At 46.8% G+C, this 19,992-nt stretch overlaps 1 protein-coding gene across 2 annotated transcripts; it reads left to right on the top strand.

Moving 5' to 3' along the window:
• Nucleotides 1–1,245: 1,245 nt before the first annotated feature.
• ten1 (TEN1 subunit of CST complex) lies at nucleotides 1,246–19,683 on the top strand. 2 transcript variants are annotated; one of them, XM_080214818.1, is made up of 5 exons: nucleotides 1,246–1,363; nucleotides 7,326–7,385; nucleotides 12,957–13,064; nucleotides 14,232–14,389; nucleotides 17,482–19,683. In XM_080214818.1, exons 3-5 carry the CDS (start codon nucleotides 12,976–12,978, stop codon nucleotides 17,622–17,624), a joined length of 390 nt encoding a protein of 129 aa, XP_080070944.1. In that variant the 5' UTR covers nucleotides 1,246–1,363; nucleotides 7,326–7,385; nucleotides 12,957–12,975; the 3' UTR covers nucleotides 17,625–19,683. The 2 variants fall into 2 exon arrangements, with proteins under 2 accessions (XP_080070944.1, XP_080070943.1); XM_080214817.1 differs by lacking the exon at nucleotides 7,326–7,385 and having other exon boundaries at nucleotides 1,247–1,363.
• The last annotated feature ends 309 nt before the right edge of the window (nucleotides 19,684–19,992 follow it).

The raw sequence follows: 19,992 nt of genomic DNA, 5'->3' as shown, positions 1-19,992 counted from the left end.
ATATTTAGCGAGGCAGCCTCCACCACTTCAATGGGCAGAGAATTCCAGAGATTCACCACCCTTTGAGTGAAGAAGTTCCTCCTCAACTCCGTTCTAAACCGCCCCCCTTTTATCTTGAGGCTGTGCCCCCTAGTCCTTTTGTCTTTTTTGAGCGGGAAGAGTCTTTCCACCTCTATCCTATCCATCCCATTCATCATCTTATACGTCTCAATGAGATCTCCTCTCATTCTTCTAAACTCTAACGAGTACAAGCCCAGTTTATTCAGCCTCTCCTCATAGCTCAACCCCCTCAACTCCGGTATCAGCCTAGTAAACCTCCTCTGCACTCCCTCCAAGGCCAAAATATCTTTGCGCAGGTGCGGCGCCCAAAAATGCACACAGTACTCCAGTTGCGGCCTCACCAATGCCCTATACAGCTGCAGCAAGACCTCCCTACTTTTATATTCAATCCCAATATACAACAATCCCAATCTATCCCCTAACCCCACATATTTACCCTGCTATTCCTCCCCAGAACTAGGCGCAATTTAACATGGTCAATCCACAAACTTGAATGTCTTTGGACTGTGGGAGGAAATCCACACAGACACAGGGACGACGTGCAAATGTCAAGAAATGTTAGAAATCACCATTTCCAACGTCTCTGTCACTTGAGGCCACGTGCTGGCGGGTATTATCCTATGCCTAATACTTTTTTCACTCACATTGTCTGCATTTTTAAGACTTGAATAGCAGGTTAGTTGTAAAGACTCGCATTCTAATCAGTAATCTGTAAATCGTGTGTACTGTTACACGGTCTGGCTGAGGCCAGAACTCTCCTTTCACCTGACGAAGGGGCAAACCCCAAAAGCTTGTGAGTTTACTATCTAATAAATTGGTTGGACTTTAACCTGGTGTTATGAGACTTCTTACTGGGTACTATCCGGGAAAGAGGAAATCCGAACCCGCTCCCTCCGTACCACGGCCTCTCTGCTACCTGTCCATGGAGCCAGGACCAAAGCTACATCAGCCGCGCAGAGAACCGAGCCAACTGACACCCCAGCGCGAGCCCCCTGCACACCTTCAAACCCCAACTGACAATGCGCGCGGAACGACAGCCCAGCCCCTCCCCCTCCGTTCCATCCCTGGGAGCCCCGCCCCTCTCCCTCAGCCCAGCCCCTCCAAGCCGCACCGCCCCCCAGGGCAACAGCTAGGATCACCGACCCACCCTTTCGCCCCGCCCCTCCCCGGGAGCCACGACTCGCGCCGCGTCTTTGTCCCTCCCCCTCCGGGCTGCCGGCTCCCAGGCGGAACTTGGCCCAGTGTCGGTGCCGCTAAGCGACGGGAATGCGAGTGAAATCACCCGGATTGTGGCCACGGAGCGGTAACTTTAATTGTTTTTCCTTTATAGAGAGTGGGGGGAGGTTATAATTTGTCTTTGACAAATCGAACAGTGGACCTGGCAGCGAGTTTACGAAGACAGGCAGATGGATAGGAGAGCAGTCAATGGGCCGATTGTCGCAGGTTCGCTGCCCTCCGAGGGCGCCGCACCGAGAGAAGCAAGTCAGCTCATTGAGCAGCCCGCCCCCACACACTGACCCCCGCCCCGCCCCGCCCCCACACACTGACCCCCCGCCCCGCCCCGCCCCCACACACTGACCCCCGCCCCGCCCCGCCCCCACACACTGACCCCCCCCGCCCCGCCCCCACACACTGACCCCCCCGCCCCCACCCCACACACTGACCCCCCCCCCCGTCCCCACACACTGACCCCCCCGCCCCGCCCCCACACACTGACCCCCCGCCCCCACACTCTGCCCTCCCCCCCCCCCCCCTTGATTGATGAAGTGGATTCTCAGAGGCTTTTTCCCAGGGCTGAAATGGTTGCCACAAGCAGACACAGGTTTAGGGTGCTGGAGAGTAGATAAAGAGAAGATGTAGGGGTAAGTTTTTCACTCAGAGGGTGGTGGATGTGTGGAATTGGCTACCAGCAGTGGTGGTGGAGATGGATTTGCTAGGGTCTTTTAAGAGACATTTGAAGTGTTTGCCAACAGGAAGGGATACACTTCAGTGGTCACGGGCATTCAGCCTCTGACCTTCGGGTAAGCATTCTCCAAGGCGGCCTTCATGACACACGACAACGCAGAGTCACTGAGCAGAGACTGATAGCCAAGTTCCGCACACATGAGGACGGTCTCAGCAGGGATCTTGGGTTCATGTCGCACTATATGTAACCCCCGTGACTTGCCTGGGTTTGCAAAACCTCACTTACTGTACTGTCTGGAGACAATACACATCTCTTTAACCTGTGATCAGTGCTCCTTCCACACACATTGTTAGCCACTTTAAGACTTGAACAGCAGGTTAGGTGTAAGGATTCGCTTTCTAATCAGTAATCTGTAAACTGTCTGTGCTTTATATGCTCTGTCTGAGGCCAGAACTCTCCATTCACCTGACGAAGGGGCTAACCCGAAAGCTAGTGAATTTACTATCAAATAAATCGGTTGGACTGAAACCTGGTGTTGTCAGACTTTTTACTGTGTTTACCCCAGTCCAACGCCGGGATATCCACATCATGACTGACCTCCGTGCAGAAAAAGATCCATCTACAATCAGTCTTTGTCTTCTGTGGGCATGCCAGTTTTGAATCCACAGAGAATGTCCCCTTAGATCCCATGCCCACTCACTTTCTCAATAAGCCTTGCATGGGGCACCTTACCAAACGCCTTGCTGAAGTCCATACAAACCACATCTACTGCTCTTCCTTCGTCATAGTGTTTAGACACATTCTTAAAAAATTCAATCAGGCTCGTAAGGCATGATCTGCTTTTGACAAAGCCATGTTGACTATTCTTGATCATACTATACCTCTCCAAATGTTCATAAATCCTGCCTCTCAGGATCTTTTCTATCAACTTACCAACCACTCAGGTTAGATTCACTAGTCTATAATTTCCTGGGCTATCTCTTCTCCCTTTCTTGAATAAAGGAACCACATCCGCAATCCTCCGGAACCACTCCCACCTCCGTTGATGACACTAAGATCATTGCCAGAGGCTCAGCAATCTCTTCCCTCACCTCCCATGGTAACCTGGGGTACATCCCATCCAGTCCTGGCGACTTAGCTAACTTGATTCTTTTCAAAAGCTCCAACACATCCTCTTTCTTAATGTCTACATGCTCAAGCTTTTCAGTCCACTGCAAGTCTGCACTACAACCACCAAGATCCTTTTCCACTGTGAATACTGAAGTAAAGTATTAATTGAGTACCTCTGCAATTTCTACTGGTTCCATACAAACCTTCCCACCGTCACACTTGATAGGTCCTATTCCTTCACGTCTTGTCTTTTTGCTCTTCACATACTTGTAGAATGCCTTGGGGTTTTCCTTAATCCTACCTGCCAAGGCCTTCTCATGATCCCTTCTGGCTCTCCTAATTTCCTTCTTGAGTTCCTTCTTACGAGCCGTATACTCTTCTAGATCCCTAGCATTACCTAGCTCCCTGAACTTTTTGTAAGCTTTTCTTCTTGACTAAATTCATTATAGCTTTCATGCACCATGGTTTCTTTAGCCTGCCATAAATTCCCTATCTCATTGGAATGTTGCTGTACAGAACTCTGACAAATATTCCTTGAAAATTTGCCACATTTCTTCTGTACGTTTTCCTGAGAAAACCTCTTTCCAGTTTATGCCTCTAATTTCCTGCCTGATAGCCTCGTAATTCCCCTTACTCCAATTAAACACTTTCCTAGTTTGTCTGATCCTATCTCTCTCCAATGCCAATGTAAAGGAGATAGTGATCATAACTCTATCTCCAAAATGCTCTCCCACTGAGAGATCAGACACCTGTCCAGGTTAATTTCCCAATACTTAATCAAGTACAGCCTCTCCTCTTGTAGGCTTATCCGCATATTGTGTCAGGAAACCTTCCTAACACACCTAACAAACTCCCCCCCACCTAAACCCCGTGCCTTAGGGAGATTCCAATCGATATTTGGGCAATTAAAATCTCCCACCACGACAACTCTTATTATTACCTATTAAGAAGTCTCACAACACCGGGTTCAAGTCCAACCAGTTCACCTAACAGCAATCCCACAAGCCCCCGGAAATGGCACTCCCCCGCCAGGCATGCGGAAGGCCCTGACCAGAGAAAGGCACACAAAGACACACACACCCGACGAAGGAACACTGCCCCCACACTGACCCCCTACCCCTACACCGACTCCCCCATCCTGCCCCCACACTGACCCCCCATCCCACCTTCACACCGACCGCCCTGCCCCCACACTGATCACCCTGCCCCTACATTGACCCCCTGCCACACCCCCACACTGACTCTCTATTCCACCTCCATACTGACAGGCCCGTCCTTATATTGACCCCTTGCCCCAACCCGCACTGACCCTTTGTCGTGCCCCCACACTGACCCCCCCCAACACCCACACACTGATTCCCTGCCCCACCCCCACACTGACTGCCCATGCTCCCACATTGACTAGACCGTCCCTCCCCCACACTGACCATTCTGCCTGCACACTGACCCCTCTCGCCCACTTGCCCCCACACTGACTCCTCTGCCCACCCACCCTGCACATTGATCCCCCTGGCCGCCCACCCACACCCCTCTGACCCGCCTCCAGGCTGACAGCTCCTGCCCCAGTCCCACACCAACCACCCTGCCCCGCCCACCACACTGACGCCCACACTGACCCCCACCCAGCCCCTGTGCTGAATCCTGCATGGTCCCACACTGACCTGCCTAACCACCCCTCCCCCCTACCCCGGACATACTGAACCCCTGCCCTAAACATCAAGAACTCCTCATCATAGAGAGACCGCCCCCCCATCCCCACCCCCAACTCTGCTGTGGATTGATCTGAAATACTACTAGGAAGGGAATTACAGGATTTTGTCCCAGAGGCTGAAGGAATGACGGTATATTTTCAAGTGGCTTGGAGAGGAATTTGCTAGTGGTGGTGTTCCCATTTATCTGCTGCCCTTGCCCTTCTATTGGAAATGGGCGGCACAGTACCACAGTGGTTAGCACTGCTGCTTCACAGCATCAGGGACATGGGTTTGATTCCTGGCTTAGGTCACTGTATGTGTGGAGTTTGCACATTCTCCTCGTGCCTGCATGGGTTTCCTCCAGGTACTCAGATTTCTTCCAACAGTCCAAAGATGTGCGGGTTAGATTGATAGGCCATGCCACAAAATTCCCCCTTGGTGTCCTGAGATGTGTAGGTTAGAGGGATTGGTGGGTAAAATGTGAGGGGATATGGGGGTAGGCCTGGGTGGGATTGTGTTTGATGCAGACTTGATGGGCCGAAGGGTCTCTTTCTGCACTGTAGGGTTCTATGGGTTTGTAAGATGCTGCCTAAGGATCTTTAGTGAATTAGTGCAGTGCATCTTGTAGGTAATGGACACTGATGCTACTGAGCGTCGGTGGTGGACGGATTGAATGTTTGTAGATGTCATGCCAGTCAAGCAGGCTGCTTTGTCCTGGATGGTGTCAAGCTTCTTGAGTGTTTTTGGAGCTGCATCCATCCAGGCAAGTGGGAAGTATTCCATCACACTCCTAACATGTGCCTTGTAGATGGTGGATAAGCTTTGGGGAGTCAGGAGGTGAGTTGCTCGCCGCAGTATTCCTTGCCTCTAACCTGTTATTGTAACCACTATGTTTATGCATCGAGTCCAGTTGAGTTTCTGGTCAATGGTAACCCCAAGGATTTTGGCAGTGGGGGATTCAGTGATGGTAACACCATTGAATGTCAAGGGGCTGTGGTTATGGTGTCTCTTATTGGTGATGGTCATTGCCTGGCATTTTTGTGGCATAAATGGTACTTGCCACTTGTCAGCTCAAGTCTAGATACTGCCCAGATCTTGTTGCATTTGAACATGAAATGCTTCAGTATCTGAGGAGTTGCAAATGGCTCTGAACATTATGCAATCATCTCCCCACTTCTGACCTTCTTCAGGCCAAGCTGCCTGGCAGTGCCCAAGGTGCACTGTCCTCTGGCACGGAGGGGTTGATCTCGCCACTCTACCCTGGGATGGGAGTGCCTCTTCTAGTCCTGGCAGACCTGAAGATCACCGCTGGCATGAAATCATTCAGGTAGCCCTGTGATTAATGTCTACATTCCTGCTTGTCAGCAGTGCAAATTGTGAAGTGATCTCATCACTTTAGCCTCCCCAGTCACCTGGCAGATTTTTAAACCAGTGCAGCCCTCCATTCTGCAGCAGAGATTTCCCTGTCTCCCAGTTAGAAGCTGCAGGTGTGAGCAGCTCCTGACAGAGAGGAGCTGTCACCTTCACCTGGGAGGAGAAGCAGGGTTTGGTGTTCCATTCTGCCTAGCTTCACACTCAGCCCCAATGTATGCACCCCAATGTATGCACACTTTGATTTGAAGTTGCTGAGACTTCCTCGCAACCCTCTCCATTCCAATGGACCTCTTGAATGCTAACAAGTTAAACATGCAGTACCTTGAAAAAGACTCCATTGACAGCTCAGTGGATTTCCTTCACCTTCCAGCCACCTGTGTTTTATTTCATTTCCTTCATGCTTGAATGCACCTCAAGTACCTCATTGATCCTGACCGCACTGTGGTTGTCAATGGTTGACAGCTTTTGATTTCTTCAAAATGACTGTAGTTTGCAAAAGAAGTGAAACCACAGGCTGTCAATCAGGACCCAGTGCACTGTTGGCAATGCCAAAGTGATTGGCCTGAAGGGAGGTTGTGTGGGGGATCTGAGGGAGGAAGAATGTTCCCAGTGGTGGGAGAGTCCAGAACTACAAGTCATAGTTTGAGGACAAAAGGTAAACCTTTTTGAACTGAGGTGAGGAAAAGTTCCTTCACCCAGAGAGTGATGAATGTGTGGAATTAACTGCCACAAAATGTAGTTGAGGCCAAAACATTGTCTGATTTTAAGAAGAAATTAGATACAGCCCTTGGAGTCAAAGGGATATGGGGGGTTGGGGGATCAGGATGTTGAATTCAATGATCAGCCATGATCAAAATGAATGGCGGAGCAGGCTGGCAGGGTCAAATGATCTACTCCTGCTTCTTGTTTCTATGTTACCCTGTCCAACTATTCCTTATAATCCATCCATACCATCTGGTGAACTTTCTCTGAACTGCTTCCCAAACATTTACATTCTTCCTTAAATAAGGTAACCAATACTTCACACAATAGGCCAAATGTGGTCTCACTAGCGTCCTGCGTAACTGAAACATAATCTCCCTCCTTTTGTATTTAATTCCCCTCATAATGAATGATAACATACTATTAGCTTTCCTAATTACTTGCTGTGCCTGCATGCTAACCTTTTGTGATTCATGCACTAGGACACCTATATCCTTCACATGTGAGCTGTACAATCTCTCACCATTCTGACTCAGATGAAGGTAAGCATGCTACCAACTGAGCCATGGCTAACAAAGTAATAATGAAATAACGATGGAAAAGGTTGAGACTGTTGCAGGCTACTTGTATATCATTCTAGGAATCTGAGGAGAGCTTCGCCAGTGTTCATATTGAAGCTTTGGACACCTGGGACTAATACAAAGAGGAATTCACTATTTGTGACATTTATTATGAACCAAATAAGGGAAGGGGGCCATTTGGCCCAGTCTGTTGCCTCTTTCCTGAATTTAATCGCCCTATCATGCTTTTACATTTCAATTACCTTCAAATATTTCCTCAACTACCCCTTAAAAGATGCATTGCCTTATTCACTTCCTGTGGCAAGGAATTCTGCATTTTAATAACCATCTATAGAAATGGTTTTCCTTAATCTCCCTCGTTGTTCTTTTAGTTTTAAATTGACTCTTGGTCACTAACTCTCCAACCAAAGGCAGTAATCTCTCCCCGTTCACTCTATCAGAATCCTTCATTATTCTATAAACCTCAATTTACATTTCTCCTAAGCTTTCTTAGTATCTAAAATCTTTTCATCATAAATGTTCATCCTTGCAACATTCGGGAGAGTATATATTGTATTCTCTCCATGCCTTTCAAGTCCTTTCTACAATCAAGTAACCAAACTATACAGTCGTTTAATTATGACTGAGCCACTGTCTGCCCCTAAGTATAAAAAAAATTGTTTTTTTTATTGCTTGTCAGCAATTTCAGGGAATGATTCACAACGGTGGCAGAGTGGTTAGCACTGCTGCATTACAACACCGGGGCTCCAGCTTCAATTCTGGTGACTGTCTGTGCAGAGTCTGCATGTTCTCCCCATATCTGCATGGGTTTCCTCCTGGTGCTCCAGTTTCCTCCTGCACTCCAGTGATGTGCAGGTTAGGTTGATTGATGTGGTAAGTGGGCCATTGTCCCAGGGTGTGTGGAGTAGAGGGATTAGCAGGATAAATACCTGGGATATACAGATAGGGCCTGCTCTGGTGAAGAGTTGGTGTAGACTCGATGGGCCAAATAGCCTCCTTCTGCATTATAGGTATTCTATGATCTGTTGATTTGTCCTTTTTCCTCCCAAAATCTATTACCTTGTGCTTTTCCATGTTAAATTGCATTTGCCAGCCTTCCAATTTAATTACAGAAAATGCTGGAAATCTCAGCAGGTCTGACAGCATCTGTGGAGAGAGAATAGAGTCTAGATTACCCTTCGTCAGAACTGATGTCAGCCAGACTTGAAACATTTCCTACCACAGCCCAAAAGTCATGCTGGTTAGGTGCATTGGCCATGCTAGATGCTTCCTCACTGTGTCTGAACAGGTGCTGAAGTGCGATAACTAGGGGATTTTCACAGTAACTTAATTGCAGTGTTAATATAAGCCTACTTGTAACACTAATAAATAAATAAAAAGATTAGGTGGCTTAGCCATGATAAATGCTTGGGATTATGGGGGTGGTGGGCCTTGATGTTCTTTCAGAAAGTTTGTGCAGACTCAGTGAGCCAAATGGCCTTATTCTGCACTGTAGGAATTATGTGGAAAACTTGGACTGAGTCGGGGAACTTCTCCAATCTGGCCAGTATCTCTGAACGGCAGCCCCTTGTCTCTTGCCTGCTTACCAACGTGCTGTACATGTCTCAGCACCTTATTACATTGAAATGTTTCCAGGTGCTTCACAATTCAAGTACTCTTGTATTATGCAGACAATTTGCAGCAGTCATTCTGTTGTAGTAGCAACATGGCACACACATAAGAGTCATACGATGTGATTACTTCCTCCAAGCAATGTGTTTGACTATTATATCCTCTTTGATTGAACACTTTTTAGATTCACACTTAAAGTACTTTGGGCAATGTACCAGAATATATGCAGCAATAACACGGCAAGAGAATGCGAAACAGGAGACAAGTCAAGGGATTTGAACACAGATGAGAATTTTAAATTTGTCAGTGTTGCAGGTCAATGAGTACGGGGTGAACAGGACCTGGGCAGAGAAGCTTGGAGGCTGTTCCCATGTGTTAGGCTCGTGAATGTTTGTTAGTTGAAAGAAAACCCATTATTGCTTCGGGGGCCAGCAAGTCCTGATTGTAAATCGCGATAGCCTGAAAAATTGGGAGTCGGCTGTACCGGGGTACTTGAGGTGCAGTTAACCCTGAAGGGGAATCTAAATAAACACAGATGGCTGGGGAATGATAGAAATCCCTGAATCCAACAGCTGAACTTTTTACAAGGCACTGCCCCTTGAACTTGTTATAGATTAAAGGTTTCAAGTGCAATGGAGAAGGTTTCAATGATTCCTGCTTGCTGAGGAAGCCACAGCAACTTCAAACCAAAGTTGTGTGCATACATTCAGGCTGAGTACACAGCTGGGCAGACTGGAACAACCCCCAACTTTCCCACACCCTGGCCAGGTGTAATTGACATCATCTGTCTGTCAGAGGACATCAAAGGGGTCTGATCGCACCTGCAGCTTCTGAGGGAGAAATCTCTGATGCAAAATTGAGTGCTGCAGTGATTCAAAATCTTGCCATCACTGGCGGGGGGTGGGGAGGGTGGGTGGTGGTGGTGGGGACTTGGGGAGGGGTGGGGGGATTGGGGAGGGTGTTGGGGGGGTGTAAGGTGGGGGGGGATTAGGATGGTGGGGGATTGGGATCGTGGGGCTTGGGGGGTAGGTGGATTGGGGCAGTGGGGGTGGGGAGATTGGGGTGGGGTGGTGGGGGGGGTGGGGTGGTGGGGGGGGTGGGGTGGTGGGGGGGGTGGGGAGATTGGGGTGGGGGGGGTGGGGAGATTGGGGTGGGGGGGGTGGGGAGATTGGGGTGGGGGGGGTGGGGAGATTGGGGTGGGGGGGGTGGGGAGATTGGGGTGGGGGGGGTGGGGAGATTGGGGTGGGGCGGTGAGGGGGGTGGGGAGATTGGGGGGTGGGGCGGTGAGGGGGGTGGGGAGATTGGGGGGTGGGGGTGGGGTGGTGGAAGTGGGGAGTTGGGATGGGTGGGGTGGGGGTGGGGTGGTGGGAGTGGGGAGTTGGGATGGGTGGGGTGGGGTTTGGGGGATGGGGGTAGGTGAGCGGGTGGATGGGGGTAGGGGGAGGTGAGTGGATGGGAGTAGGGGGAGGTGAGTGGATGGGAGTAGGGGGAGGTGAGTGGATGGGAGTGGGGGTGAGTGGGTGTGTGGCAGGGTGGGTGGGGGGTGGAGGTAGGGGTGTGTGGGTGGGGGTTGGAGGTGAGGGTAGGGGTGGGTGGGGGGTGGGGGGAGTTGGGGGGTGGTCGCTGTGTGGAATGGGGGGAATAGATGTTAAAGTGACCTGGCCACTTCAGAATTTGCACAACTGACAGGCAGAAATTGGTCATATGACTGTCACCATGCCGAGGTAGCAGGGGCAATAGAGCCACGACACACCAATCCTGGCAGAGTGGCAAGGTCAACCCCTTGTCCCCAACCTGAGGCCACCCAACCCCCTGGACTGTTGAGAGACCCTTCCTCTATAGCCTGACAGAGGCAAAGTGGCAAATGGCCACTGGATACCTCCTTGAGACCCCTTTCAGGGCCCAAGGTGCCAGGTCAGGTTGTCAGTGCCAGGGGGCGGTGCACTGTTCGCACAACCGAGATGCAGATTGAGTGAGGGTTCTGAGGGTGGGAGGAGGGGGGAATGTGTGAGGGCCTGATGGGGACGGGGGGCCTGAGTGGAGGGTCTGGGGGGAAGTGGGGGCACGGGTCGTGTCTCCCTAATGACTGAGGGTTGGGGGTTACCTGTTACTTGTGGCTGGGCAGGGGAGGATGCCCCCTTTGGTGAAGGGTTAGAACATAGAATATAGAACAAAGAACACTACAGCACAAACAGGCCCTTCGGCCCACAAGTTGCGCCGATCACATCTATACCTACCAAGCCATAGAACTATCTGTAACTCCCAATCCCATCAGATCCCATGTACTCATCCAGAAGTCTTTTAAAAGACCCCAGCGAGTTCGCCTCTACCACCACTGACGGCAGCCGATTCCACTCACTCACCACCCTCAGTGAAAAACTTACCCCTAACATCTCCTCTGTACTTGCTTCCCAGCACCTTACATCTGTGTCCTCTTGTAGCGACCATTTCAGCCCTGGGAAATAGCCTCTGAGAATCCACCCTATCTATTCCTCTCAACATTTTATAAATCTCTATCAGGTCGCCTCTCAACCTTCATCTTTCCAGGAAGAAGAGACCTAGCTCCCTCAACCTATCTTCATAAGGCATGCCTCCCAATCCAGGCAGCGTCCTTGTTAAATCACCTCTGCACCCTCTCAATAGCTTCCACGTCCTTCCTGTAGTGAGGCGACCAGAACTGCGCACAGTACTCCAAGTGGGGTCTGACAAGGGTCCTATAAAGTTGCAGCATTACCTCCTGACTCCTAAACTCAATCCCTCGATTAATGAAAGCCAGTACACCATACACCTTCTTGACCACATCCTCCACCTGTGAGGCCGACTTAAGAGTCCTATGGACCTGGACTCCAAGATCCTCCTGCTCTTCAACACAGCTAAGACTCCTACCCTTGATATTGTACTCCTGCATCCCATTGGTCCTGCCAAAGTGGACTACTACACATTTATCTATGTTGAAGTCCATCTGCTGGTTCATTTTTTGGTTGGGGGGGGGAGTAAAAGGGGGGAGTAAACAACTGCGAAGGTTGCGGTACCGTTTAGTAATGGTGGCCCAGTCTCGAAATAGCAGGGCTGGTCTGCGGGTTTCACGATATGAGTAATTTAACATCTATTAGGTGGGAGAATCCCAGCTGATAGATGCTGTTAACAGGGTTTCCCATGTTCATGGGCACTTTGTCCCAATTCAGGAGAACGGTGGATAATCTACACTGGATTCATTGATCAAGATTGTGCAGAAAGAAAGTTTATTCTCCTAGGAGTAAGGGCTTTGAACCTTTGTGAAGAAACTATTATGTTCAAGAGCCTCTCATCCATCTAATGGTCTGAATGACAAATTAACTTGAAACATAAGTGTGCAGTAATACATTTTTGGGTGGAAGAATAAGTAGGTCACACTCTCCTTGGAAATAAGGTATCTACATGAGATAGAGGAACAGAAAATATGTGGATACGCATCATTAAAATTGGCAGGATGGAGAAAAAGAAGGAAGGTTATGCTGGTAAGAGTTAGAAGAAGAGTGAGGGAAATGGCTTGTACGGAGAATTAACACTGGCATGAACCGCATGGGTAAAATAGTGTGTTTCCCTGCTGTTAGTAGATTGTAAATCGTTTATCTTTTTGCCACTTGTTGTGGCAGCGATTTCTTCCTGAGCTGCATTTAAACTGTTTTCTCCATGGAATTCCTGTCAGTGAACTTGCAAACATTTCCAACAGCTGTTTGCTCTTCTCTGTACAAAGGATTAATTTTAATGCATGTGCTGTAGTCACGTGAAGCATAATAACCAACTGGTGTCTTGTGCAAGATCTTTCAAACCCTTTAATCTGTGTGTGCGCGGCCTTTGGGTATTCTGTAGTTGCTATATAAGCGATGAACTAATTGCTGTTAAATACTGAAACTGCAATTAATTTCTTTTTACTGTTAGGGACTGAGAGCAGCAAGGAATGCTACCACAGGCTGGAGAGATTCACTTCTTGTGGGAGATTTGTTCCGGTGAAGTTGAGGAAGGAAGTGCATTGAGAACATTTGGCAGGTACACACAGAATGGTGCATGATTAGCAGGGTACAGGTTGCCAGGGTCAACCTGTTGAGATTTTTGTGTTTTATGTATCCATGATGACAAAGGGAAACCCTCTCTTTAACCTGCATTTGTTTCTGGGTTTGCTGTTCTTCCATCACGTCTCCTTTTCCTCTTGGCTTGGAGGTCATTTGGAAGGAGGCATGCACAGATGGTGTTTTCTGTGAGTACGGGATGGAGGAATCCCATGCGAACACGGGGAGAATGTGCAGACTCTGCACAGACAGTGACACAAGCCGGGAATCGAACCCTGGTCCCTGGCACTGTGAGACAGCAGTGCTGACAACTGTGCCACCGAGCATGCAGATCTTCTCAGTAATTGATGCTAATTGTAGTCAGGGTGTCTACCTCTACTGCATCAAAACATTGGTGTTTTGTTTAATGGGAGAGTGTACGTGAAAGATCAGATATATTTAACTAATTTCCATCTGAATTTATAATCTGCTATTACTGACTCCTCCTCAACAGGTCTAATTGCCATATTGAAGTGGCTGTGGAACACTCCTAATTTTGACCTCCACTACCTCACCTCATTCAACCCAGAGACTACTCCGTGTGTTAATCATTGCAGAAAACTGATATTAGATTGCTACAGGCATACTACAATATTCCAAAGATTAACATTTTGCAATCTATTTAATAGTTCGTATATCTATATATTAATTAATTAATGCATTTAAGGGACGGCTCGGTGGGAAAAGGGAATGGAGGATTATGTCGGCAGCGGGATAGGTTTTTGACAAGGAGGTGGCTCATGTGCAGTAGCAACATGGCCATGGAGCTGTTGGGCTGTTTCTAAGCTATACATTCTGCATATTTTTGTGCTGTACGTTATCTTTCAGTTTCTATTCCTTTAATCTATTCACTGTAGCTGAGTCACCCATTGGTCCTTTGGAAAATACTGCATTACGCAGTGCCGAAAAGCTGATAAGGGATCATGCTCTTTTCCATGATAAACTGCTTGCCTGGAACCTGATGTGAAAATCTGAGCAGGAGGAAACCTCTGAAAATTGGTAATCTCTCCAAACTCAGTATAAGATAATAGACCAGGATTTCAGATCTGCTCCTCAAGAATATCACACTGCTGTGCGACCACTTCAATTTAAATGGTTTCTTTTATAGGTTAACTAGTTATGATGCTAAGATCTCCGAGGCAATATTCTCTGTGCGTTACAACTTGATCGATTACCAGCTACGGGTCCGGACTTTACTGGTGGAACCATTTGAAGCTCGCATTGGATCTGAGTATATGGTACTTGGAGAAATGGAAACCACAGCAGGTAGATTGGAAATTCTTTGAGGACAGAATCGATAATCGCAAGTGTCCCAGTGCCATCTCTTGTCCAACTCCCTGTTTCAGTTCATCCAATCTGGTTTCCACACTTTCCACAGTCCTAGCTTTTAAGACACTGTTTAAAAACTATCTCTTTGATCTAGGGTCACCTGTCCTAGTATCAACTTGTGTGGCTTAGTATCAAATTTTGTTTGACAATTACTCCTGTGAAGCAACTTGGGACAGACAATCTATTAGATGTGCTGTATAAGTGCAAGTTGTTGTAACCATTGCCACCATTCATATGTGTGCCAAAGCTAGCTAATTCTACCCCTCCAACAGCATTAAACTTTTCAAACTCTGAATGGTCTTTGACCATTATCTGATATCCACTGGGATGTTTCTTAACATTCTCTAGTTAAATATTAAGAGAACTGATACTGTTACCTTGTTTATCAACAGCAGAGTATGTTGTATTTTCTTCAGCCCCAGCCTCGAAATAAATCAATCCAAATATTAAGTCAGATGAGACTTAAACATCTTGCTGATAATTGTTGAGGCAAATGGCAAAGGAAAATAGAGGGGCCCCTGGTTTATGAAGATAAGGTAGTATGAGTGTACGAAAGATTCACCAGGACAGAACCAGGGTTGAGAGGCTTAAATTACAAGGCAAGAATAGAGATACAACCATAGTTTTCAACAAAATGGAAGCTTAAAGATAGTGTGATACAGATGCTGACAATCATGAAAAATTTTGGTGAGCTAAGTAGAAATAAGTTACGTTCCTCAGTTGCTGAGTTGCTATTTGGAGCATTTTAATTTAAGATCAGAAGGTTAAAGGGAGAGTTTAGGACATATTTCTTTTACATATCGGGTTGTAAGGTCAGTGGTATAGAACAGTGCAGAAGGAGGCCATTCGGCCCACAGAGTCTACAACCAACCACAATCCCATCCAGGCCCTATCCCGATAACCCCTTGCATTTACCCTAGCTAGTCCCCCTGACTCTAAGGGGCAATTTAGCATGACCAATCAACCTAACCTGCACATCTTTGGACTGTGGGAGGAAACCAGAGTAGCAGAATACATCTTGGCTTTTAAAAAGGAAGTGAGGGGGGAAAGAATTTTAAACAATATGAGAAAAATAGAGCAGAAAATGACACAGGTAGAGTGGGCTGAATGGCCTCCTGTACTATAAAATTCAGTGGTTGGCATTTCCAAGTCCAGCCAACAGCAGGAATTGCCGCAGGTGGGATGGAAAATTTGGATGACGGCTTCCCAAATGTTCTTGTCCTGCTCATAGCGAAGACTGAAGACTGGAAAGCCCTGCCAATTTATTCTAAATTATGTTTCAGCCAACAGAGATAAGAAGGCTGTCTGCGCATGAGGCTCAGGCCAGCAGAGGTCAGCACTTGATCCATTTTTGTTCCCACTCTGTATAAATTATTTAGACTTGGGTATGGTCAGCTTGCCCTGCTTTAACTTATTCGGTGGTGACCTTTTAATTAGAATGAAGCAAAGCTTGCATCCATTTCCAGGAGGAAGTTCTTTCTCAAAGAGCTGCATTCCAGTTGGAGGTCAGCAGCTCTACACGCAGCAGCACAGCACTAGTAGGAGCTGTGGCCACTACTGTATTGCACGTACGCAGAGCACCTGGTATTCAACAATGAGCCCACACTTTCATGTATGTCTGTGATCTCTTGGACTTTTCAAACTTGTTGGAATATATCTGTTCTGTGTATTCTGAAATATCCCCTTAAATGTTTGCTAGACCTTTTCAGTTGACCTCTCCCTTAACCTAATTTGCCAATTCACTTTGGCCAGATCAGTTTCCATGTCCTCATAATTTTGCTTATTCAAACTTAAAAACGTAGACCAGGATTTTCCTGCCCCACTGCAGCAGGTTTTCCAGCAGAGGAGGCAGCTTAACATTGACCATCACTGGGATCTTCTAATCATGCTACGGTCTGCAACATTTTGAATAATTTGCCTGCCTGCTATGGGCGGCTGCCCTTGGAAGGACTGGAAGATTCTGTCGATGAGAAAGTATAAAATTGCGTCCTTCCCCCCCCCCCTCTGTATCCCTTGATTCCTTTAGCCCCAAGAACTATATCCAATTTCTTCTTGAAATCACGCAAAGTTTTGACCTCATCTACTTTCTGTAGTAGTAAATTCCATACATTCACCACCCTGTGGGTGAAGAAATTTCTCCTCACCTCAGTTCTAAAAGGTTTGCTCCTTATCCTTAAACTATAACCCCTAGTTCTGGACTCCCCCACCATCGGGAACATTCTTTCTGAATCTACTCTGTCTAACCCTGTTAGAATTTCATAAGTTTCTATGAGATCCCCTCCCACTCTTCTAAACTCTCTCTACTTCTCTAATTATGCGGCTTGCAGGAACACCAGTACTAGAACAATTCAGGTGTAGACTGTCCTATTGGTGCAGATCCCACTTTCCCCAGTATTGGTGCCAGTGCACTACTAACTGGAACCCACTTCTTCCACACCAGTCTTTGAGCCGTGCATTCATTTGCAATCTGCCAGTTTGCACGTGGCTCAGATCATAATCCAGAGATTATGACTTTGAAGTTGAATTTATGCCTCTATTGTTGATTTTGGATTCCGTATTTTATGTACAGTAAATTCAAAGAATCACTGGAGAGGAACGCGAAGAGGCCATTTAGCCCTTGGAGCCTGATTACCCAATCCAATAAGATCATGGCTGATCTCCATATACCATATCCCTTCATATCTTTTGGTTCATAATTTATCAATTTGAGATTTAAAAATTAACAGTTGGTCTAGCGTTGTCTGCAGTTTTGTGAAAGAGTTTCAAACCTCTACCACCCTTTATGTGCCTAAGTGTTTCCTGACTTCAATCCTGAAGGTTTGATCACTAATCCTAGACTCTCTAGGTCTGGTTATTTTCCTTTCCATTTCATCTTCTGGGGCAGAGAGGCTAGCTGTTGCATTGAGTTTAGCCAGTTCATCAAAGCACTTCAAAATAGCCATTCACTTTGCATCATTCTATCCCCTGCACTTGTGCTGGGATTGCTCTGATTGACTAGATATTAACTCAGTGACTTTCTGTATTTTTAGGCAATATTCCTATAATCCAGGCTCGGCTGCTAATGGAAGCGGATGGAGTTAATTTGCCATTACTGGAGCGTGCTGTACAGGAACAGAGAAAGTACTTTCAACAAAGACATGAAGCTGAGATAGAAACTAAAAGGGATGTGTGAGCACATACACAGAAATTCTCACCACACCCAGCCACCAATGATGCCTGTTGGGTGTGGAATCTGCTTGCATTTACTATGAAAACTGATCTGTCTGAATATGCTCTGCTTTGGACTACTGCCAAGCATCTCACTTTGATTCCTGAGCATCGTCACCCATCTTACCATTTAAAACTGCAACAATTTTGTTTTTTGAAAATGTTTGGTAAGTTTTGGCGAGTGTTGCCTTTGTGTTTAATTCTAGCTGCAGCACTTGCATTTCTGAAATGCTTTTCTGAATGATTGTGCACTCTTGGGCCCCCTTGTGAGTTCTCAGTTATAACCCGTATGGTTCAACAATGTGCCCAGCATTGATGAAAGAAGGGAGATTTGATTGCTGGCGTGTCAATATTTCTTCAGTGTTACTCATTTTCTTTTATAATGTGCAAGATTGAAGCCTGGAAGTTTTTTTTATTGCGCTCTGAATGAAATAAATCCCTCAAAGTGCAAAAAAGAAAAAGGTCGTGAATGTAATTTAATCTGATGGGTTATTTAAACAGTTGATGCAAGGATGGTATTAAAAGCAGCAAGCTGTCGTGCTTTGAGAAAATGGAATAGATACAAGGATAGTGCTGCAATGGTAATAGTGCTGATAGTGCTGTAATGCTTACCTACACTCACCAACTCACTAAAATACTTTATGATCTCAAGAACAACTCTATGTAAATAAACCATACACAATTCCTGCTGTGTTCTGGCCTCTGAGGCTAACCTTTGCATAACTGCTGCTGTATGCTGTGGACAGTTTTTATTTATTAGTCATAAGTAGGCTGCAATGAAGTTACTGTGAAAATCTCCTAGTTGCCACATTCCGGCACCTGTTTGGGTACATTGAGGGAAAATTTAGCATAGCCAGTGCACGTAACCAGCAAGTCTTTTGGATTGTGAGAGGAATCCGGAGCATCCAAAGGAAACCCGCACAGACACAGGGAGAATGTGCGAACTCCACACAGTCACCGAGGCTGGAATCGAATTCAGGTCCCTGGTGCTGAGAGGCAGCAATGCTAACCGCTGTGCCACCTGCTGAAAGTCGCAGTGATTACCTTCCACAGTGGTTAATGCCACACAATGCTGGCTGAATACTCAACTAATGTGGGTAATACTGCTGTTCCAATGGTTACTACCATACTCGTGTCTCTCTCAACCACTCCCCTCTCTTGCTGCTGCTGCCTTTTGGTAAATAATCTGTCTCTCGCTTATGTGAGGAAATAAACTTTGTTCGATGCCATAAAGTTGTCACTTGTCATCAAAAATGTCAACAATCTGGAGTGCTGTGGACTCTCCTCCTCAACTACTGCAGTTTCTTTACTGGAGAACTTAATTTCAAAATGAGGATTACATTGCTCCTATACACGTATCCTTTGCTCCTATTCATATGTCCTTTCCTGGTTCCCACTGGGATCTGTTTTTGTACAGCTGCAGAGCTGCCCCTTAATCATTTGCCAGTTGAAGTGCAATTTAACCTGTCATCCAGGCACACACACTGTGTTTGAAGATTATTCCTTCTGGTTAATGGTTGAGGGCTTTCAGAATTGCAGAGCTTGCATGTTTCAGTTAGACGATGCCCCTGGGCTGAGTTAGGAACCGACAAAGGCCCTCTTTTGTCATTCAGTGTCAAATGCTGACATTCACTGTTGCACATGGAGGTGGCTTGCAAAACTGAGATCATTCCTGCACGCAGCATCCTCATTTGTGTGGTATGGAATTGGTTATTCCTGGTTCTGCTCGGATTGATCTTGGGGGGTTCGATTTTGAAGCTGGAAGCCAACAGTATCCAGCATCATAAATCAGTTTTCTGTTTTAAAATCACTGCTGACCTCCAAATTGTTGATGCAAATCATCTTGTATTCAGTTTTAGAGGTTTAAAGAACGTAAATAAACTTGAATTTCCAAAATTGGAGGGAAAAAGGCATGTGCTGACCCATTGCACTGGTTTGCTGATTTTTGCATAGATCAAGAAAAACTTGCCTGTCAAACATGATGGAGGTTGAGCCAGCCCACAATGGCCCACCCTCTCTCGCTCTCTCTCACACGCACTCTCTCTCTCTCTCTCACGCACTCTCTCTCTGTGTCTCTCTCTCTGGGTGTCCTTTGAGCTCTCTGCTGACCTCAATTTTGGTCTCCTGCTCATTCCCTATTTTACTTACTCCACCCATTGTGCTCATGTCTTCAGCTACCTGGGCCCGAAATACTGCAGTTTCTGGAAGTCTGAAATAAAAACAGAAAATGCTGGAAAGGTCCATATTGTGGAGATGCCGGCATTGGACTGGGGTATACACAGTAAGAAGTCTCACAACACCAGGTTAAAGTCCAACAGGTTTACTTGGTAGCA

Source organism: Carcharhinus amblyrhynchos, chromosome 29 (assembly GCF_965287045.1).
Source record: "Carcharhinus amblyrhynchos chromosome 29, sCarAmb.v2.hapA, whole genome shotgun sequence".
Classification (NCBI taxonomy): domain Eukaryota; kingdom Metazoa; phylum Chordata; class Chondrichthyes; order Carcharhiniformes; family Carcharhinidae; genus Carcharhinus; species Carcharhinus amblyrhynchos.
The sequence above is the reverse complement of the archived record's forward strand: the minus strand, read 5'-3'. Positions and strand labels throughout refer to the sequence as shown.

What these genes read in the sequence shown, in the direction of transcription:
- ten1 (XM_080214818.1), top strand. Translation starts at nt 12,976, where the DNA reads ATGCTACCACAGGCTGGAGAGATTCACTTCTTGTGGGAGATTTGTTCC. An exon ending in GCATTGAGAACATTTGGCAG is followed by an intron (nt 13,065 to 14,231) that starts GTACACACAGAA and finishes TTTCTTTTATAG; the next exon opens with GTTAACTAGTTATGATGCTA. An exon ending in AGAAATGGAAACCACAGCAG is followed by an intron (nt 14,390 to 17,481) that starts GTAGATTGGAAA and finishes CTGTATTTTTAG; the next exon opens with GCAATATTCCTATAATCCAG.